This window comes from Eriocheir sinensis, chromosome 50 (assembly GCF_024679095.1).
Source record: "Eriocheir sinensis breed Jianghai 21 chromosome 50, ASM2467909v1, whole genome shotgun sequence".
Lineage (NCBI taxonomy): Eukaryota > Metazoa > Arthropoda > Malacostraca > Decapoda > Varunidae > Eriocheir > Eriocheir sinensis.
This window is the reverse complement of record NC_066558.1, coordinates 7937581-7960572: the sequence shown is the minus strand read 5'-3', so window position 1 is coordinate 7960572 and position 22992 is coordinate 7937581. Positions and strand designations below refer to the sequence as shown.

The window sequence follows — 22992 nt, the reverse complement described above, 5'->3', positions numbered from 1 at the left end:
TGTCCACTTGGAAGCTCTGCCGTGTACAACTACGTAAAGTACTCGGCTCAGTGAGCCCGGTACCCATCCACATCTGATGCTATCTGCCCATCAGTCATTCAGATAGCAGTCATCTAATATGTGGATTTGAAGCATGCTTCTTCAAAGATCAAAGATGGAACAAATAAATACATGGGCTGAAATATGTCAATCCATGTATCTATTTGTTCAATCTATGTATCTATTTACCAAGTTTGCATACGTGCGTGCATGTTAAACATAAACTCTTTTCAGAAGGATGCATTTAATGAGACCTATACTAATGGTCTCAAGCATTCATTACATATGCATTATAATGTTCTAATGCATCTGCACAACAGGCTTCCAAGCCTGGAAAAATCATGCTTTATGGATTGAAACACACACACACACACACACACACACACACTTATAAATACTGTTTTGATCAAAGCATAAGTAACTGTTACAAATGTTTTGGTTTAGTGATGCATAGGTGTTCTGTATGAAAGCGGACAGCGAGTGTGTATTTTTAAAGGCTACTGAATAGCGCTGGAAGTAGTGAGGAGCCCACCAAGGTGGCCTGGGGCAGGAGAGAAGCTTTAAGGACACTTGAGAGAGGTGTATCTTGACTCCACCTGCCTGTATTGTGCCTGTACTTGTATTCATGTGCCTGTGTAATACATATCAGTGCAGTGTACTCTTGTGAGTTAGAAAACTGAAGAAAATCTCACTGCTGACAATGTTTTATGGACTGACTGACCTGCCCCCCTTCCCCCAACATCACCACACTGCACTCCACCCCTCTTCTACACAATCACCCCAACATTGCCACAGATACCTCAGACCCCCAACCCTTTTCATTTTGTACTTTCTACTCCCTACAATATCTATATTAAGAACATTTTCAGCCTAACTGCTGCTAAGACTGAATAAACTATTTAATAATATCACACACACATTCATGCTGTTTATATTATGAAGAAAGAGAGATTCTTATCTCCCTCCCTCTCTCTTATATGCTTTCTGCCCATAGAATCCATAAAACTTTAGTTCCATACCTGCACAGCCTCTTCGGTGGACAGGTTACACTTGCTGTCCAAGAGGTACTCCTGGATCCAGCGTGGTAGTTTGCTCCGCTTGTCTGACCTTGAAAACCTCTGGTCAGCAAAGAGCATGATGCCGTAGTCTGTCTTGCCTCGCATTACCCGCCCAACACACTGTGCCGCATGCCTCATGGCATCGAAAGTGAGAAAATCATTCTCTCGGATCTGTTGACGATAAATTGTATTAATAATATCCTTGCATCACCCACCTGACACACTGTCACTGACACTACTCTGTCATTACTATCATTATTATTACAGGTATATCAATAAACCCACAAATATTAACACTGAGCTTCTCTCCAAGAGCCCATCACAACTCACCACAAACACACCTTAAGCCCAACACAATGTGTACCACACAAACACCCAAATCACAAAAATGCATACATTGAATTGGTCCCTGAGGTACTCGAGCCTGGCCTTCAGTATCCTGCTCTGGGTGTACATGAAGGGAATCCCCATCATGATGACACAGCGGCCGTAGTGGTGGTCAAAATCAATCCCCTCAGACACTTTCCCTCTCGCCACAGCCAGCAGCAGACCGCCCCGCCCTCTGTCACAGGCCTGGAAGAAAATCATAGATAACAATTAAAAAAAATTGCTTAAAAGCCTAAGAGTGGGTTGACACTCAAAATTTATCTGCCTGTGGCTTGATGCTCTACTTCCTCAGGCACCTTCTCTAAGGGGGTGGTCATAGCAGACATTTCCAACACTTCCTCTTCATACATTCCCTCTTTGCATCATCAACACCTCCACTTCCAGCCTAAACAATCCATCAAATATGTGGCCTCCTAGCCACTCCATGCCCTTCTATTTGCCTCCCATCCACTCTTTTCACATACTTATTACTTTGAATCCTTGTCCCTTGCTGAAGCCACAGTCAATCCCACAGTTCCTATTTACTGTTATCACTCACTGATCCCATCTTGTCAACCAGCACACTCTCCTCAACTAGGTCATCCCCAAAGTACATATCCTACGTTGCAGTAATCGTTTCATGCTAATAACTCGGTCATATGTTGGACTTGGCAGAATAATGCCTCTGTCACACATTCATATATCAAGCCACATACGCCCACGCACGAACAGAAATTGGTAGTCGGCAACCGCTTACATAAGTACTACATAAATGTCCCGTAATGCATATTTACGAATGTGGGCATACGGGGCAGAGACGGGGGGTCGCTACGCACCACCCGAGCGTGTGTGGGGAGCCACGAATCTTTCGACATGTTCAAAAGATACGTGGCTGCTCACGTCAACCGCCATTTTAAGTGGCTCCACACGTACAACGTGGCGCTTACGGCGAGCTTGCGGGGCACTTACACGTGGTCCCACGCTGCTCCCCTGTTCCTGCAACACAATGCGTGGGTCCTCATGCGGTGCAGGAGCATCCATGGCACCAGCGCCGCTCCTCGGGTACCAACGACGACGTTGCAACGTTGTGCATGGTGTCTCGGACTGCGGAAGCGAAGCTGCGGCTTCAGTTCCTCTCTCGGACTAGCAACAGCATATACCTCAAAGCCACCACCACCGCCTCTCACCCCCGCCAGCTCCCTCGTCAGTAGACCTTGTTGCCACTGCTTTCAACTATGCCTAAGGACACCACCAAGAGATCACGGAAGGGGGCTTCTTTAGCTTCAGGGTCACCCAAACCTCCAACAACCTGCAGGCAACCTGCTTCCAAGCCCATGGTGTTTGTGGCACCTGCAGTTCCTCATCTCCGTAGACAGCAACAATAGCCCTGCAGGTCTCTGGTACAATGTAACTAATGGTGTTGTGGGCTACTCGGAATGAGTATTGCAGACTCTTGTATGAGTCACCCGTGGTGAGGAAACGAAGAGTGATAGCCACACGCAGGCCTGGCTCAAGGGATTCTCTCCAGAATGTGCGTTGCTTCTGAATGTGGGGTGTGACAAGTTCAGCTATTTCACTGAAGAGGTCCTTGTCAATCCGGGTATAATTCCTGTACGGTTCTGGACTTTCGGTTGCCAACTCCTCCATTAGGTTGTCATAGTGGCCTAGCTCCACTCTTCTTTGCAGGTACGGCCAAGCCCAAACCCTCCTCGGCCTCCTCTTTTTTCTGTTTTTTCACTTGCAAGGTGGACCTTCACAGCTAACACCAGTGCCATGGCATGCACATGCTCCAGGATGGCCTCCATTAATTATGTGTTATGGCTGTTTGCTGGTGTTATAACGGCAAGGATGTCTTCAATGTTCTCCATGTTGATTTAGCAGGAAGGGGAGTACTTCTTGCCGCAGGTAGATGTTGAAGGGAACTGCAATCACAGGTGTGCAGCACGGCCCTTATGTACGTACCTCTCACGTTTACCCACTGACGTACGTGGGGATAACGCGAGGATGACGCAGGGTCGTAACGCACCACGGTACACATACGGTATACGTACGTGGGTGTTACGTGCTCTGCCACGCACTACTTGTGGGGGTGTGGCCTCTTGCCGTGGCACCGGGTGGCGCACGTCATGCTTGCAGTGCGAGGCTTATCGCATTACCTCGTACTTACGTTATGGCGTCCCTATGTTGACCGTGCAAGCTTTATGTACATCGGCCCCTGACACGTATCCAGCTGATCGCGGCAACAAACCCCGCGTATTGCCACATATGGACCAAAAATCACATACATGAGCATACGTGGGCTTGATACGTGAATGTGTGACCGAGGCTTCTTTACCTTCAACATTACAATTTTCCTTTTTAATTCTCTCCAACAACCCAATAAACTGCCCTCCCTCTCACTTTTTCATTAACATAGATTTGGATAAAACTTAGCCCAACTTCTCTGCCTCAAACATTTCCCCTCCAAAGACTCCTATGCATCAGCAATCACTGGTCATCCTCAAGCTATAGCCAGCACTAGTCAGACTTCATATCCATTATGCAGTATAGTTCTGGTCTCCTTACAATAGAATGGACATCAACATGTTAGAATCTGTACACAGGAGGATGAAAAAAATCGTAGGTCGAGAAAACTGTCATCCAAAAACAAACTGCTGCTAATACTACACTAAAAAGAAAAAATATATCAACTACTGAAAAAATCCATGCACAGCGCCAAATATAAGGCCGAATAATTATGAAAGATTTACAACAATCAGATCATAAGCTGCAGAGACTAAGGGAAAAAGCCAAGTAGTTATGATATTTACGAAGCGTGTGCCAACTCTTTGTAGTAACACACTTGAGGTTCACCTTCATGTAGTTGATGAGGGCCAGGGAGGTCTCTGCATCATCCTGAGTTTCTATGAACACCAGCTTGTGCCTCTGAAGGTCACTGATGATGCCGTGGTCATACCAAGTAGCCACAACACTTTCCAAGTACAAGTATGAAGTGAAGAAACACACCATACCTAATAGAAAGGAAATGGATGATCTATTATTTGTACAATATAGTTTCCTTTAAAACACTCAGTCAGTTAATCAAAGGAGGCATAAGCCAGGGGATGCACTGGCCCACACATCCAACAAGCACATTTCCATTCAGCTCAGCACTCAGCCATGATTCATTATCAAGACGCTTTCTGTTGAACACCGGGGCAGCACTCAAACTAAAATGTTTCCTCAAGTCAAGGGGAATACACTGTTCAGGGCACTACAAAGCTCTGCTGGCGGAAATTATGTGAATTATTTTGCCCCCTTTTTCATCACGGTCTGTTTTCAGCCCTCAAAATGTCCCTTTGCTACAAATAGTGAATATTAATTCTTTTATAGTCTGACTCGGCTAAATATGCGGTTGGGGGGGGGTTCAGCGGAGGGGAATCCCTTTGTACACCTTTGCTACATGTCTCGTAGCCCGCAACATAGAAATGTTCTAATATAAGTAAAACCATGGCAAATATGATCGGCAAATATGCATAAACATTTAATCTTAGTATTATAACATATGAAAGAACAGTTAACTTATTATGGATAGGATATTTATAAGCATATAAAGAAACGTGTCATATGTATTTTACAGTGTTGCTAAAAAATTGCTATACTTATTATTGAGTTTCCCTTTCGTTTTGTGATGTGTAAGTAGTTTCACAATTATATTTAGATTATATCGGGAAGGAATATACTTTTTAAGAAAACTCAAGAAAGAAATGTGGCTGAACAAGTAAAAAGGGAAAGGAAAAAGAAATACAGAGAATGCAAAATGAAATTAAAACAAGCAATAAAAGAAAGTAAGAAGAGAGTTGATGAAGACTTTGGAAAAAGACTAAGTGAAAAATATAAAGGGAACAGGAAATCATATTGGAAAGAAGCAAAATATTAAAGAAATGCAGAAAATATCTCCTCAAGTAAAATAAATGAAGTTATGGATGAGAATGGAAAGCTGTTGAAAGACAGGGAAGCTGTGAAAGAGAGATGGAGAGAATATTTAAAAAACTTAATGAATCTTGAGGATGGACGTCCAGCAGCTGCAACAGCAGCAGTTTTGAGTAGAGGTAGAGGAGGAGTATATGAAGAAAGAAGTATAACATATGGAGAGGTAAATCAGGCAATAAAAAGATTAAAAAATGGAAAGGCAGCAGGAATTGATGGAATCACAGCAGAAATGTTGAAGTGTGGAGGAGATGTAGTTGTTAAATGGATGGTCAAGATATGTGAAGAAGCATGGGAGGGGGGGGGGGGGTGCCAGCAGACTGGACAAAAGCCATCATTGTCCCAGTTTACAAGGGGAAGGGCAGGAGAGGGGAATGTGGGAGCTATAGAGGTAAAAGTCTCCTGAGTATACCTGGAAAGGTATATGGAAAAGTCATAATAGAGAGGGTCCAAAGACTTACAGAAGAGAAAATCAGTGAAGAACAAGGAGGCTTCAGGAAGAGAAGGGGATGTGTGGATCAGATGTTTGCCTTCAGGATGGTAGTAGAAAAAATATTAGCAGAAGGAAAGAAACTACGCTATCTTCATGGATTTGGAAAAAGCTTATGACAGAGTCGACTGGATTACATTGTGGGATGTTTTAAAGATTTATGGTGTGGGAGGAAAACTGCTTAGTGCAATAAAGTCTTTCTATGAGGATGCATCTGCATGTGTCAAAATTACTGGAGAAACAAGTGAACATTTTGAGATAAAAGTGGGCTTAAGACAAGGGAGTGTCATGTCACCATGGTTATTCAATATTTATATGGGTGGTGTTATTAGAGAAATGAAGGGCAAAGTTGGAGAAGTTGGAGTAAGACTGTTCCATGAGGGAAGGAAGTGGGTACTGAATTCGATACTGCTTGCTGATGACATGGTGCTCATTGCAGAAAATGAAAGTGACCTACAAAATTTGGTCAGTGTTTTTGATAGTGTCTGTAACAGGAGAAAGCTGAAAGTAAATGTCAACAAAAGTAAAGTGATGGTTTGTGAGCGAAGTAGAAGTGAGGTTGTAGATTTTGTATGCCCATATAGAGTGGGAATTGAATGTGAAAAAGAATGCAAAATAATTTTGAATGGTGAAGAAATGGAGGAGGTCAATGAGTTTAAGTACCTTGGATCAGTTATGTGTAAGCATGGTGGTATGGAGGGAGATATTAGAGAAAGGGCATTGCAAGGAAGAAGGGTGGTAGGGTCTTTGGGACGAATCATGAATGGCAGAAGTGTGAGCATGGAGGTAAAGAGGGATTTGAGAAATACAATAATAGTACCAACCCTCACATATGCAAGTGAAACGTGGGCCTGGAATGAAAGTCAGAGGTCTAGAGTGCAGGCAGTGGAAATGAGTCATTTGAGGAGTGATTGTGGTATGAGGAGAATGAATGGAATGAGTAATGAAAGTGTGTACGAGCGTTTTGGAATGTGTCACAGGGGTGAAGGGAAGAAGTGTGGAGTGGTGGAAGAAGTGAAGCGACAGACTTTAAAGTGGTTTGGCCACATGGAGCGAATGGAGGAGAGTAAGATGACCAGAGGGGTGTATGTGAGTGAGATAGAGGGAGGTAATGCTAGAGAACGGCCTCCAGTGAAATGGAGGGATAGGGTGCAAGAGTACGTTGGGGAGAGGGGGGAAAGATCTTTGAGAAACTTTGCACAGGCAAGGAGGGAATGTCTGGATAGAGAAAGTTGGAAGCTCTTCTGCCATGGCCATCCCCTGGTGGGAGCTCCTAGGAGCAGGCGTCGATGAAATGATGATGATGATGATAAATATACATTAAAATAAGCTGACAAAAGTAAGAAAAAAAATACATTCAAATCCTCATGTGTGTGTGTGTCTGTGTGTGAGAGAGAGAGAGAGAGAGACGCAACCAACGGGGGGTTAAAAACGTGGCAACGCTGTACTCCCGCTTGTTCCTCATAGGCCACCGACACAGCCGCACTTTAAGGTGAGTCTTACTATAAATATTGCCAGATAAAACATGTCTCCATATTAATCATTGGAAAAATTAATAAGCCTATATATGTGGCAAATTTGAAATAAATGTAATAATGCTGTGAGCTTAGTTGCAAGTATTTAGATGTAATAACTGTTTTGTAGAATAGGTATCATGAAATCATTTGAACACTATTAGGCTAAACACTTAGGATTAATGTTTTGTAGCATATAGGTATGGTGAATCATGATGCATCACAAGATAGTTCAGAATGTGCATCCCCACACAACTACCAAGGCTGTCAACCAAGTCCTATTTTAAAGTAGCCAGCAATCATTGGCAACCTAGGAGTTTGTGAATGCTAGACCATGTCTTTGACAAGCATCTTATAAGTATGTAAAAGAGTAATCAAGAAACAATGGAGAGAAAATACATCCACACAGATAAAAAGGCACTGCACTGATAGTTATAAACATGGCATTCCTTTTTTTCATAATTATGGGATCATTACAGGATGGCATTCCCTTCAGAATCAGAATAATGAAACAACATAATTCCAGTTGATGCTACATTTAAGTCTCAGATTTGGCTTATTTGGATTTGGCAAATGCACATTTAGTGACCCATATCAGTCGATGCCCCAATTCTCATATGGCAACTACATTTTCCCATGTGATCATCTACCCCTTCCATGCCTGTATGGTGCAGTGGTTAGTGTCCCTAACTACAAATCTGTGGGTTTGGGTTTGAATCTCATCCTGGGCAGTAGGTGTGCAGCCCACCCAGCTGTTCAGACTTTTTTTCCGGATAGTATTTGGGGAAGCCTGGGGAAGGTACACTGTGGTAGCATGGATGTTACACTGCCCTTGTGGTGGGTTAATGGGTTTTCTCCCACCACAGGCTCAACACTGCTCATGTGTTGGGTTAATGGGTTTTCTCCCACCACAGGCTCCAAGGGCCAAAGGGATAGATGAGCACCACCACCATGAGCAGCTATAGCGTATGCTCCAAAATTTACCTTTACCTTTTTGCCACCCCTAAAATATAAATTGTATTTAGCGATCATACAGTAAAACCTCGCTTTGACGGACCTTGATATAACAAATTTGGGTTTTAACAAACTTTTTGGGCCAGTCTGCTATAAGCAGGGATTTTTCTAACAAGTTTGGTAAGTGCAAGGTTTGGTTTGCTGTTGGGCCAGTCAAACATGTACACACACATTGATCAGCAGTGGTAGAAGCACAGCCAACCAGGCGGTGAGTGTCTAGTAGTTTTGCTCTGTCCCCCCAACTGTAAACACTTCTGTTCTCGTCCTGCAGTGCCTCACCTTTCATCAAACTTTGTTATATACAGAAATGAATGGAAAGAACAGACTACCACCTCATATAACTAACGAAGTTTGTTATATGCGAAAAGTTCAGATAGCTCTGACATAACAGATTCTCAGATATAATGAAATTTGTCAAACAATCATGATATGTGATAACATGTTGTGCACCCCCTCTCATTCTTGCCAGAGTCCACTGCACTACACTGCATTTTACAAGTGCTTGGGGAGTATCATGTGGTAAACAGCTCCACCATATAAACGATGCATAATAAGGCCAAAAGATGAGGTTTTAAGCCACTAAATAAGCAAAAAAAGGTTGATTCTCTGAGGGCTCACTTACCAATGAATGTTTTTCTTATTGTTCTATTTATTTGCATCTGCTGAATTTCCATTTGGCACAGTTTCTCTTGCACCAATTAGTTGACAAATGTGAGACTGCAGTGCAAATTTCCAGATGCAATGCCAAAATTAAAATCCTCCCTTGTTGTACATTAGCTGCAATTTCATCATAGAACTAATGATTATATTATATATTTATAAGACATGCAATATATATATCCACCCCTCACCATCAGGCACACAGCGTGCCATCTCCACCAGCAGCTTCCCATAATTCCTCACCACCGCCGGGTCATCACGAGACTCAAACTTGGACGAGATGGACACCTGATCATTGCCCTTCGTCACAATCTAAGGAAAGGACACAAAACTATGATAGCAAAGCAGGTGGGAAAAAAGTACAGCCTTTCCAGAAATTGAATGATATAGACAACCCTACTCCATGTTTCCACCCCATCAATACAGTCAAAGGAATTTACACAAATATGAATAAAACTGCAATTGCATGAATAAAATGTGAAGGGTGTTTGCAGTACATAAGATGGAAATATACTTCAGTAAGACACATATCCTCATCTACTAAGGAACGGAAGAAGAAAACAAGACAGTATAGCAGGTAAGTTAACTGAAAACACACACCAACTACAGATAAATTAAGAACAATAGGTCATGAATAGAAGTTCAGAAGAATAAATGTGGTGATGTCAAGAAATTCAGTTTTCCAGAATTAAAGAAGAATTTAAAGCTTTAAATGGAGGTTAAATAGGTTAAATATACTTATGGATGAGGAGGGAAGTTGGTGAATAACCCACTCTCAGGCCTGCCATGTGAAGGCTGTCTGGCCTCCTGTAGTCTACTTATATATATCCTTTTGAGTATCTTGTCTTAAGTATTGGTGACTGAAATGAATTGGAAGAGGTGGTGTGCAGGGAAGGACATCCACAACTCAAAGCTATGCTGGATAAAGCTTAATATGGAGACAGTATAACATGAGAACAATTCTAATTATGTACACCCCAACTAGGTAAATAATACACACTGCTCCCTTGTTGCAGTGGACTAAGGCTCTACCCTGCAACGCTAGTGTTCAAGCTCAGGGTGAAACATTTCTGCTGACACGAAGTGGTTGCTGTCCCCCAATGACTAAGGGAAATGGAAGTGAGGGTGAAGGATGAGGTCTGAGCAGTACCCATAGGTTAGCTATTGAACTAAAAACCTCTTCCCAGGAGGGTACTGGTTGGCAATCCCAAGTTGACCAAGTGATCAGGCCATGGTGAATCACACACACACACACACACACACACACACATATTGGGGAGGTGGAGAGTGTCCATCAAATGAGGAGCTGTTGGACAAACACACAGACACACACCATGGGCAAGATGCAGGGTCGTGCAAGGGTCATGGTGAAGGAGCTCTGAATGACGGGATGGAAGTCCAGGATCTTGGGGTACATGTCCAGGGGTGAGAGAGTCCCTGAGGTGATCACAACCGTCTGAAACTTGGTGAACACTGGCTTGATGGCAATGGATGAGTCGAGGCACCTGCAATGTTAAGTTTTTATATTTCTGGTTAACAAATATTTGAAGGGTAGTGGAAAAAAGGAATAAATTAGCCTTGCAGTTCATGTTAATACAGTTATATTAACACATTAACGGTGTTTGAACTTCCCGCCGCCTCTTCCCTGTTGCGTTTTGTTCAACTTGGCGCGGCCTCAATACCACGCGAGCCACCGACTCGAGAGGTGTGTAGCTTCACTCTGGTTATGAGCTGCCACTGAGACAAGAAAACTCGTGCTCCACATGTGGTACACTACGCGGTAGACTTGTTCCTCATTCATCACATTGTGTAGTGTGCCACCCGTGGAGCATGCTCCTTTTGCTCCATCCGTGGCGCATGCCGCCATACACACACTGTTCTTTCAAAAGAATGCGTCCTGTACCACATGGGGAGCACACTACTTGTTGATTCATTACAAAATATAGCCTATCGGCATTTCCTGGCTGCTGGATGCCTTGAATTTGGGCATCATACGCTGTACAGATTGACGATTGAAGCCACCAGTGCTGGACAATTTCTTGGGTTTTTATGCATAATCTGTGACACTCTATCACTCTCATGATGTCATCATGGCTAGTGGGAGGCTTCGGCATAATGCACACTGAAAAATGTGGCAGAATGTTGCAGCACGCAAGAAAATCTATGGGTCCCAACAGGATGGGAAGTGCAACACTGCCTCCTCTGGTAATAGCTAATGCAGCACTAAGTCATTGTTTTCCCTGTTTGGTAGATTAAGAAGAGCGTGAGGAAGGTTGCCATGTGGTCATTTTCTCCCAGGTGAGTTTTCTCCCTCTGATTTACACTTCACACCAAATCTCGCCACAAGAAGTGTCACGGGGCTAAGTGCGACACTTCAACTGACGGGTACTGTATATATAGCTGAAGAAAAGATAACTATTTTTTTAGGTTATTCTCTAACTCACTGAATGACTTATCGACCGACGAACTGCCTGGCTTGGTGTGGTCTTTGGCGGTACAGAACCTAGTATTTATTTTACTTTATCTTACAAAAAGGGTTTCGAAAAAAAGAAAAAAAACTATTACAATTAAGAGGCCAAATTTAGCTGAATACTGGAAAGTTTTCACATTGGATAAATGTAATTTTGATTTTTTTTTCTATGCTTAAACTGAATAACACTAAATATTTTGTTGGTCATAATTTCATTCAATCCTATGTTAACATGAATCGAATGATATTATGTAATAAAACAAAAGAAAAAAGGGTCTAAAAATACTTTTTTGTGTGTGTGTTTGCAAGCAAATGTACCACGGGTGGTGCAACACGCAACAGTGGCAAGTGCTATGTGTACCACCAGTGGTACACATCACGGGGAACGTGTTAAGCTTGAAATAGACATTAGATAAATATATGGATGGAGAGACAATAGTGTATCTGTATTTAAGACAGTAGAAAAGTATTTGATATGGTAGACAGAGATGAAAACTATGATGTAATTTATCTTGATTTTAGTAAAGTGTTTGACAAAGTTCCTCACTGACTGTTACTTAAATTACAGGCTCACAGAGTAGAGGGTAAAGTTTTGAACTGGGTCAAGGCGTGGCTTAACAATAGGAAACAAAGAGTGCAAATCAATGGTAAAAGATCTGACTGGGGATGTGTTATGAGTTGGGTCCCACAAGGTTCAATATTAGGTCCACTTATGTTTATTATTTATATCAATGACTTAGATACAGGAATTAGTAGTGATGTCAGTAAGTTTGCTGATGATACCAAGATCGGTAGAGTAATTGAGTCAGATCAGGACGCTAGTATTCTCCAGGATGAACTAAACAGATTGTATGACTGGGCAGATAAATGGCAGATGGAATTCAATGTAGGGAAGTGCAGTATTCTGAGTGTAGGTAGGAGCAACCCCTCACATAACTATTGCTTAAATGACACTCCCATAAGCAGGTCTGGGTGCGAGAGGGGTTTAGGGGTCCTAGTGAGCTCTGATGTCTTCGTAGATTAATATTTTAACATACAGTATGATTGAAAAGCTCAACTGTAAATACACAACCAAAATTTTATAACACTGCTTTAACAGACTAATTTTAATATTAATCATAAAAATTTAAAAAACTAAAAGTTGTTGATGAATGCAGCCTAACAAAAGTTGGGAATCACTAGAGCTGTCAAAACCTAAACAAAGGAATGAAGTACAAGTCAAGGAAAGCACACAAATAACATTATGAATTATCAATTACCCGAGGCAGAATAGGCACAAAACACTCACCTCAGGTACAGGATTGGGTTGGGTATGTTTGGCGCCTTGTCCTCGAAGGGTTCAATGATGATGGCAAACCCCTGCAGGTAAGTAGAGACTAGTGTTGCAAAGTTGGCCACAGAAACAAGAGGAGCCAGGTCACTGATGTCTGTCAATTCCAACGAGCGGATGATTGATGCAAGACGCTCAGAACAGAACCTGCAAAGGAAGGATTAGTGACTTAAATATCACTGTCACTGATGCCTTCTTTTTTAGAGGAAGGGGATGAAAAGAATCAAGGTATACAGAGAAAACTTTATGGTAAATGAATTTGGACCTGATTGAAAGGTGCAGCTGCCGTCATTATCATTATCGTCGCTGGTTCCATGTCCTAAAGAGGTGAGAAAACTCAGTAACAAAATAGAAAAAGCAAAGTAATTCAACAAAAAGGTAAAAAGAAAAGAGTTTTCTAAGTACAATTAGTAGAGGGGCTTGGTCTTACACTGCAAGGCATGCATTTCATTTGGTCACATCCTCGGAGACACTAAGGTATTAAGAAACGTGTACTCAACCGTCAAGTGAAAAGGAAGTTACCAGATGTTAAAAGCTTACTTGATAAAATGCCAGCAGTACATAACATATTTACAACTATCATAGCATGTGCACTGCAATAAATGATAAGAAAAGAGAAAATAATGAGAAAAAGATGGTGAGAAGTGAAAAAATGTGGGGGCAGAATCAGTCAGTCTATCATTGGTGGCGTACACCAGTAGTGTCGCCTCACCCACCCTGTGACGCCATCCATGGGGGTTCCTCTGAGCCAGTCTCCATACAAACACCTTTATCATATCGAATACAAGCAAACTCAAACATCTGACAGTATTGCATTCTCCTTGATGAGGAGTTATGAACATGAGAAATAAAATGACAATAAAGTAAGATTTAACCCCTAAAGGGAAAGTGACTGGTTTTCCAGCTGCCAAATTAAGGGGTGACGGGTTTTTCTGGTCTGCCTTTTTGTGCCATGATTTTGAAGTTTACGCAGGGATTTATGGGTCAGCTTGACTCCTAGGCTGACGCACAACTCCTTCGTGCCATTCTCAGTGTTTCTGTGATGTAACAATGACAGAAGGGGAGTTTTTGGATATTCCTCATCTAATTCCACCCTCGAGTGTTCACAACCAACGAACTCGACTGCTCATAAGCCTCCTCTTGCTCCCAAAAGAGTTCTCAATGTAAGCGCACTTGGGAAAGCTGAAAGTGACTTCTTCAAGTTTCGAAAGTGGTGTTGGTGGTAAAGATAGTGACATCAACAGCATTAAACTCCAATCCCTTGTCTTGTCAGGAAGGCCGAGCCCCATTATTGTGCAACCTCAGTTTGGTGGCCATCATGTAGATCAATCTCATTACGGTGATGGTGGAAGTGATACTGAGGCCTCTGAGGATGCATCCTATTATCCTTCAGTGCTATCAATTTCAGAATATGAGAGTAATGAAGGGACTTTGTAGCAGGGTCAAGCGCGGGGAGGGGGAGGGCCGCTCACCACACGCGCCACCCACACACTACAGGGCCCTTGGAACACAGGCCTGCAGCGAGGTGAAAATTACTGTACTTCATCACGTCACACTAGAAACACTACATGACATAGAGACTTTGGGTTTGTGGCAGACTGAAGAGGAAGGATGGATGAAGGAAATGCCCATAGCTGGGCGTTATCGCAATAAGTTATCGTGATACAGGTAACTCTCGATTTACGCGAGTATTGCGTTCTTGGAGAGGTCGCGTAAATCAAAAACAATGTAAATCAAACAAGAGGTAGGTTTCTATCGAAAAATAAAAACCGTATTTTTCAGCGTATAGCGCGCACCTTTTTCACATAAAAAATGCCTGAAAGTTTAGCCCTGCGCCTTGTACGCCGAATGTACAAATTTTTAATGATTTTTTTCTTCTTTGGGGTGTTTTTAAGGGTCTGTTTTTTGTCTTATCCAATAACAACGGCAAACTTTCCTTTATCATTGTATATAATCCTTCATAGTCCATAGCTGTCTCATAATATGTTACCAGAGAATACAGGGCGATCTAATAACTACTATACAAAATTGAAATCGATGGAGGATTGCCCATGCCTTGTTGTTATCCCGTTTTTCCGTCGGGCGCCATTTGTATGATCTTGATCTTGATGTCACAGGTGGCTTGATTCTATGACTAAGGAGCAGTACAAGCTACATAAAAAATCATATTGGAAAAAAATATCCATGTGTACATTATTAATTATTAATATTAGTGAGAATAATGGGGTAAATATGATATCAGAAACTGTACATCATGAGTCTTGTACGAGGAGTTATTTCACGCAATACCAGCCAGGCCGCCATTTGCATTGTTTACAAACCACACAACCACACCCATACAACAAACAGCTGCATGGCGTGTGTCACCAGAAACGTGTGAATTGTGTCTTGCCTAGTTCTCTGTCATAACCTACGAGTGATGGTGGGAATGATATGCTTATTCACTTCATTCAGTGGAGAGAGAGAGAGAGAGAGAGAGAGAGAGAGAGAGAGAGAGAGAGAGAGAGAGAGAGAGAGAGAGAGAGAGAGAGAATATTCATATCACCGAGATATCCACTCAGGCACTCAGTCTCAGCCTCACTCGTGTGAGGAAGAAATGAGGGACACCATGAGTGGCTAGCTGGTATTGGTACCGGTACCGAGCAGTCTGGTACCGGTACTGTACCATATAGCTAGTACCGTTAGTACCGGTACCTGCCCAACCCTATTGTTGAGTAGCGTGGCAGCGTGGGTACTGTATTGTTGTTCAAGCGGCGCGCGAGAACTGAGCTCTACTGTGTGGCCGCGGCGCTATGTGAGTCCAGTTGCGTGAGACATCTGGTGGCCACTCCATAAAATATCGCGTATAAGTGGAAAAAATGTGTAAATAATTTTTTTTTTTTTGGATTTTGGACCCCGCGTTATTTCAAAAACGCGTAAACCAAACTCGCGTAAATCGAGTTACCTGTACTTTATCGCTGATAACAAAATCGGGTTATCGGCAATCCGCTACTTATTTATATAAATATCGGCATCTTTGTTACTTTTGTAACCAAACTAGCAATAATCGCTACTTTTTTCCGCCTCTCAGAAAAACAATTACTGCACATGCGTGGCCCGGGCACCCAGTGTTGTATGAAAAAAACGTGGTATGAAATATGTTCGGTGAAGATATTTCATACTTAGATCACATTAAAATACTAGGTTATTTTTTTTTTGTTAGACTTAAAAACCACTATATTAGAGAAAAATCATTTAACTTTGTCCAAAAAATGATTATTCCCTGCCTGAAATCTGTGATCCCGTTGTAAAGAGCGCAAACAGAAACCAGCGGCTTGTGTTACTACATGGCGGCGTGGCGCGTGGCCTCTCAGTGACTCGAGTGACGGAGTGAGTGCCAGTGTTCCGGTTCCCAGTGCTTCGGTGCTTCATTACTGAAATGACTGTTAAAGTGTTAATGGTGATAAGTAAGAATAACTGAATAATTAGTAATGGGCCAGTTCATGAGAGACCAATGTTTGTAAACAAAAGCTCCAGCTTTTGACGGTGGGAACGCCAAATAACACAACACCGGTTCAGGCATTTCTAGTATTACCATCCATATGTACGTGTCAACGTGTGGTTTTCAGGTTTTGTAAGTTTTCAAAAATATAGATAATGAAAATTTGAATTCATCTGTTTTTTTTTATTTGAAATATCAATATAGTATCGTTTTCGGCTATCGGATTTATCGCTAGCTAGTATCGAAATTGTGGATTTATATCGAGTATCGGTTATCGCCTATATTTGTGTCTCCAGTTAACGAATATCGGTTATCACCGATAAGGTTTTCCATTATCAGCTATCGGGTATTGGGAATAAGGTTTTCTGTTATCGTGCTCACCTATGGAAATGCCCACAAATTTAAAGCCATGAAATTGATAATGGAAAGAGCAATTTTCAGGAAAATGTCAGAACATTGTTGTACGGGGAGTTCACAGTACATCCCTGCCTTTTAGGGGTTAAAAAAATGGGGGGGAGACAAACACAATACCTAAGGAGTAAACACGCAGGTGTTGACTTTTGTTGTAAACTTATCAATTTAAGCAAAAGAAAACATCACATCAGGAAGTATATTCCACAATTTAATCAAATTGAACATCAACAAAACGTGAAAATTAGTTCAATCCACAAAAAATATGTTGAAGGGTACACTCAGTGAATAGTTAACTAGGGTATGTACAGAGAATAGGTTGAAATTGAGCCAGTTATGCACTGTAAAATGGGTGCTCATTATTATTAAAAACTTTGAACAACAAGATCAAAACACCAGCCATTCAACGTAGACAAAGTTGCATGATGAGGTTGAGCAGTAGGAATTTTATTTTGTCCAAAGAACAAAAGTCTGAGATGACATGGAGCTGCCAACATCCAAACTGGACACTGTGGTCCAGTTTGCATGTAAGCAGTAGTAGGGTAAAATGAAGGAAAGAAAATTTTAAATTGAGTCAATTTTTTTTGGCATCAAAGATCCAAAGATCCTATAAAATAAACTAATTGTCAACTCTCTCGTGCCGCTGGACGTGAAGTGATAATTGCCTGTGGTTTAGTTGCCTTTCAGCAGGCAGCCTGTGAGCGCAACTGTCGTCCCTTTAAATTGTTTTTTCAGTCGGTAAACTTTGCTATTTATTTGCATTTCTTGATTTTTTTTTCTTTCATAAGGCAGAATAATCTCTTCCAAAACCAACGATATATAATAATGCCAGGAAAAAAGAATACTCGTGGGTGAAATCGATAAAATTTTCGCCGCACGGTCAGGCCATTCCCCGAGGCCCCCTAGGGAACCCCAGACGGATGTCGCAGTGGAGAGAAACTTATTAAACTTTTAGTGCGTGAAAGGGTTAAAAATAGCCCTACATTTCCTTAGGGGGAGCACCTGGGATTGATTTTTTAACAAATATTTATTAAATATATGAAATATGTTTTTCTCACTCAACATGTTGGGGATACCATGAAATATCAAGTAGTGGTTTATTTTTTCTATAATTTAAAGAATGGCATCCCTTTAAAACATTTAAATGCCCTGCACTATTGTGTCATAGTATGACTCACGTGCTCTACAAAGATTTTGGCAACCCAAGTCTCCTCAAAAGATGTTTGAAAGGTGCCACCCACAACCCCAATAAATCTTTGCATTCAAAGGTTTGGCTCAGGTGCCGTAAAGTCAAGTTTTTTGGCCTCAACAGAGTTGACTTCAGAGTGAAACATCCTTTGGATACACAGGTGCAGATATCATCAAGCATCTCCTTGAGACTGAACCAAGACTACAGAAATCTCTGCAGTGGGTGGACCAGAAAAGAGCCAGACACACAACACCCAAGAGGAAGACGAAGAAAACAGAAAAGAAGGACGAGGCAAACCAACCTGGAGAGTTCTAGAATAAAATCTGGCCACAATGAGGAAGATGGCACCTGCTATTACCCTCACCCTTGAGTGAATAATACCTTTATGAAGGGGGACTAGATACCTTATCCTACTCCAGAAAGTAATCAAGGTATGAACAATCATATGTAAAGATTTCATGCCAATCAAACAAATACAAATGGCAGGACACAGATCAAATGGAAAAAAATCTTTAGGAGCCAATATCTCGTTTTTTTTTTACATTTTAAATTTTTCACAATATATACAAAAATTCTGATAGTCTATTGTAAAGTATCACTAAAAATTACAACACAAGTGCATTTTTTATATTTATAAAATTTTCTAAAATGTAAAAAGAAAAATAATAATAAATAAATAAAGTGAAAACACACACAAAATATATATACAGTACCCTCTCGAGTTTCGCACTTGCTTCATTCCGAAGGTATGGCGCTAAACTCGAGGATCACCAAACTCAAGGTATTGAAATCCATTTAAAAGCGCTTATTGGTTCCGACCCGTGAAAAATAGACTTTTTCCGACTTTACTCCCTTGTTATCACAATTTTTTCGACTTTACTCCCTTGTTATCTCAAAATACGTACCTTGTTAATATGCAGAAAATGAGAAGTAAGAACAGTTCGTTTTTAAGCCGCAGTTGAAGGCGGCTGCCTTACAATTGGCTGGCAGTTCTGAATACACGCTTGTGATCCATGTGGTGTCGTCTGCTAAAGTAAGGGCGGTCGCTAGCAGTCACCCGTGGGACAGTTGGACAAACCTATATTTTGCTGGTAGTTTTCTATGTTATGAAATAATCTGCTAACTCTTTCTGTTGAAAATCATGGTCACTAATATCATGATTGACTTTCCAATGCCTATTGAACGTAAACCGCTGCCGCCGCCGCAAAATAGCTCGCACAGAGGTTCAACTTGTTTACTGTTTCCATATTTCCCTCACCACTCACAAAGATCACAAGCAAACAGACTAGAACAAAACCAGGCAAATTAATACTTTTAATGCTGTGTATTCCCACAGCGTGCATGCGTGGTGGACAGCAGAATGACTAATTTCATCGGGGAGATATTTCTCACAACACCGGCCAGTGTAGTGGACCTTCTTCTTTTGACCTGTAACGCTTTGTATCGCTTCTTAGGTCCTCCTCCACACTTTTATACTTCACAACATGCACTAAGGGCCTTTTTCACAGTCATTTTGTTAGTTTTGATCGTTACCAATGGCGGCAGTCGCCGCATAGTATTTCTATGTGAAACTGGCCAATCGGGTAGTGGCAGCTGCAGGGTTAGCCTAGCCCCGCACTTACCACACACTCTCAACATCTCTCGCTTCGTCTGCAGCCGCCACTACCCCAAAGGCCAGTTTCACGTGAAATACTAAGCGGCGATCGCCACCATTGGTAAGGATCAAAACAAACAAAGTGACTGTGAAAGCGGCCCTTAGTTACTTAACAGTGCGCACTTATACACTTCACCCTGAACTTAGGTGTTTTTCTGTCCTTTTCTTTCCCTGAGTTTGCTTTTCTATGGCCTTTTGCTATTTTTCATGATTACTTCTCACCATCGCTGCCATGCATTACAGGTCAAAAGAAGAAGAAGAAAAGGAAAACATCACCGGGGGAAATCTACAATTTTCAGACTTGATAAAAAGATTTTTTGGACTGTGGTTCCCCAGCACAGGGTGTTCTCTTATCTTGTTAATCAAATAGTAAGCAAAGCAGCTCTGCCAGTCCATTTTACGAGTCTCTTGGTGGGCCATCTGCCACTGCTCCTCACTCCTCAGCCACTGCCATCGTCTGTTTGTTTACATGCAGCCGTTCGGTACCCACATACCCATGCTTGTACTCACAACCGTTTTTCATTCATAAGGACAACCAACAACTCGCTCCCGGTTGGGCATATGGGCAACCGCAACTGCCCATAGCCCCAATGGTTGGACACCGCCTTTTAACCCGGCAGCGTCGGCGGACCCATTTTTGGGCTCCCGCGAGTCGGTCTGCTGAAACGTTGGACCCTGTATGGGGCTCTGCTCAAAACGCCTAATGCGAGTTAATTGGAGGCGGTGGCGGCATAGAGCAACCCACCATGCATGCCCTGGGTCATTGTGGTGGGTGATTTATCTTGAGGTGGGCTTATTTGTCATAGGTGGTGTTGTAAGGTCATGGCAGACTGAATTAGCTATCCACACAGTAATCACTTGTCAAATTCTCTAAAGTAGACAACAAGCGACTCTCGGCTAGATGCCACGTGTCACGAGACTGTTTATTTTGTAACAAACACCACCCAAAAAGAATGGAGTTTGAGTATAAATAAATATTTTTAACAACTTTATGGTTATGAGAGGAGTACTCTGATATACGTTCCATGCTCTTCCATGCCACTTCTCGGCTTGCACGTAGCTGAGGCCCACGGGTTAAGGCAGCACGCATGACGCCGACGGTAGGTAGACGTGACCCGCACATGTCAAAGCAGCGCGAAACTTGTGGCGGTAATGCACGAAAGTCGTGATGGTAAGAATTTAGGACTAAGTGGTAAACTTGAGGATCATGAAACTCGGATAGCGCGAAACTCGAGAGGGTACTGTATAGTATTTCTACGAGAATCTGGTGGGCGGGAGATGGCGGCTGGGGGGTCAGCCAAGGTCAGCACCACCCCGCACCTTGCCACACCCTCTCAACACCTCCCTCTTCCTCTCATATGTCAGCTATTTACTACCTTTAAATGAATTTAATTGAATAACTGGATAATCCAATAAGGTCATATAGTATTCAGATGGTTTCGTTTTTAGGATAATAACAAATATTTTGTGTAAATACCAGGACACTTGACAGCATTGTGTTTTTAGGATAATAACAAATATTTTGAGTAAATACCAGGACACTTGACAACATTGTGTTTTTAGGATAATAACAAATATTTTGAGTAAATACCAGGACACTTGACAACATTGTATTCCAATGCTGTCAAGTGTCCTGGTATTTACACAAAATATTTGTTATTATCCTAAAAACGAAACCATTTGACCATCTGACCTGACTATGACCTTAATGGATTATCCAGTTATTCAATTAAATTCATTTAAAGGTGGTAAATAGCTGACATATGAGAGGAAGAGGGAGGTGTTGAGAGGGTGTGGCAAGGTGCGGGGCGGTGCTGACCCGCAGCTGTCCCCCCACCCGTCAGCCAGTTTCAAACAGATTGACTATATATATAAATTTTGAAAACAAAGCAAAAAATTACAAATTTTATAAATACAAAATGTAGATATATAAAGAAAGTTTCCATGGTATTTTTTTCAAGACGATAAACTAAAAACTAAAAGCTGTGAAACAAATCAAACTTTTTACTTTGTGTCGCGGTTTAGATCCGCGACAAGTTATTTTATGTTTTATTTTGCATAGAAAGCTGTTGGACGCGTTTTCCTAGTTCGTCACTTGACCCAGGCGCGGGGCGGGTCATGATGACTCGTTGGTTCGTTGCCTAGGCGACCGGCGTAGTGATGCCAGGGCATGCATTTTTGTTGCAGGTTGCCCGCTGTGTTTTACCTGCTCTTACATACTTTCAGGAGTCACCACTCCACTCTGCAGGTGCACATTAATGTGCATTACTGCAGCTAGTTACATCTCTGTTGATGAGGAAGTCTTGTATTGTCTGTACAGAGTTCCCGGGCCAGGCTAGTAGCGCTGCACCCCCATGGCCACCCATGGGCTGGGCTGCCTGCGGCGCGAGGTTTGCTGCCCTTCCCTGCGTTGTCTACATGCTGTAGTTCGCTACGCGACATTTGCTGTGCCCTGAACGTTCAAGTTAGCAACATGTTGGGAAGCGTTAACTATACCTGCCTATGGCAGTGTGTTCAGAGTGCTGTCGTAAGTGCCCCGTGTATTCCCGCGCCAGCAGTGTATAGCACCTCTGCCTGGGAGAGGTCGGGTCACCGTGTATCTCACCTCCCGCGAGCTCGTTCTTCTCCCTGTGACCGCCGTCTGGTGAGGTCACGGGGCGACGTTCCTCTGCTCTCGCCTACCTCTTGGCACCACGCGATTTCCTTCTGCTGGAGTGTGGGGATCCTGGGCTTCGCCACTTCGGGACACAGCCCACACCGGGTCTCAGCTTGGGTGTGTCGAGTCCGCGACGGTCTCTTCCTGAAAGCCGCATCTACCGCCGACATCACACGCCAGCTGAGAGGACCCACGGCAGGAAGGACAAGCTGCAGCCACCTTGAGAAGGGCTGTGCAACGAGCTTCTACTTTTCTCCCTCCGCACCAAGTTAAGTAGCTAGTTGTTAGTGTAGCCAGGGCAGGTTAGTCTTGTGCGAGCACGAGAACGCTAGGGCTGGGTGTGAGTGTGAGATTTGTTTGTGTATGTTTCTTTGTGTAATAAAGTCTGTGCATAGTTGTAAACGAGCTTTATCAGTAACCTTTTTGCCTGTGCGTATGTGCCTTCCAGCCTCATAAGGAGAGTGAATAAGAACCCCACGGGTGTGATTAAGCAGGTAAGTTGTGTGTACCCCGTAGTGTGTCTGGCGCGCCGCGGGGATCAAACCCTTTGTTGGGTAGTTACCGCCTTGTGAGCACACTCGTTATTAATCTTATTTTACCCCGTGACACTTTGTTTAGGTCCGCCCTACCCTTTCACCCAAATTTCATGAGTCACAGAATCTCATATATTAAAAACAGCAAACAAAATACT

At 42.5% G+C, this 22992-nt stretch overlaps 1 protein-coding gene across 1 annotated transcript in view; it reads right to left on the bottom strand.

Annotated features, from left to right (window-relative positions):
• LOC126982373 (general transcription and DNA repair factor IIH helicase subunit XPD-like) overlaps positions 1–22992 on the bottom strand; it is a 53209-nt gene that overhangs the window by 2773 nt on the left and 27444 nt on the right. The window contains exons 10-15 of the mRNA XM_050834385.1: positions 12869–13057; positions 10444–10615; positions 9302–9422; positions 4317–4474; positions 1494–1670; positions 1059–1268 (exon numbers count right to left, since the gene is read on the bottom strand). Of these exons, the coding sequence (XP_050690342.1) occupies positions 1059–1268; positions 1494–1670; positions 4317–4474; positions 9302–9422; positions 10444–10615; positions 12869–13057 (1027 nt within the window). The remainder of the gene's footprint in view (positions 1–1058; positions 1269–1493; positions 1671–4316; positions 4475–9301; positions 9423–10443; positions 10616–12868; positions 13058–22992) is intronic.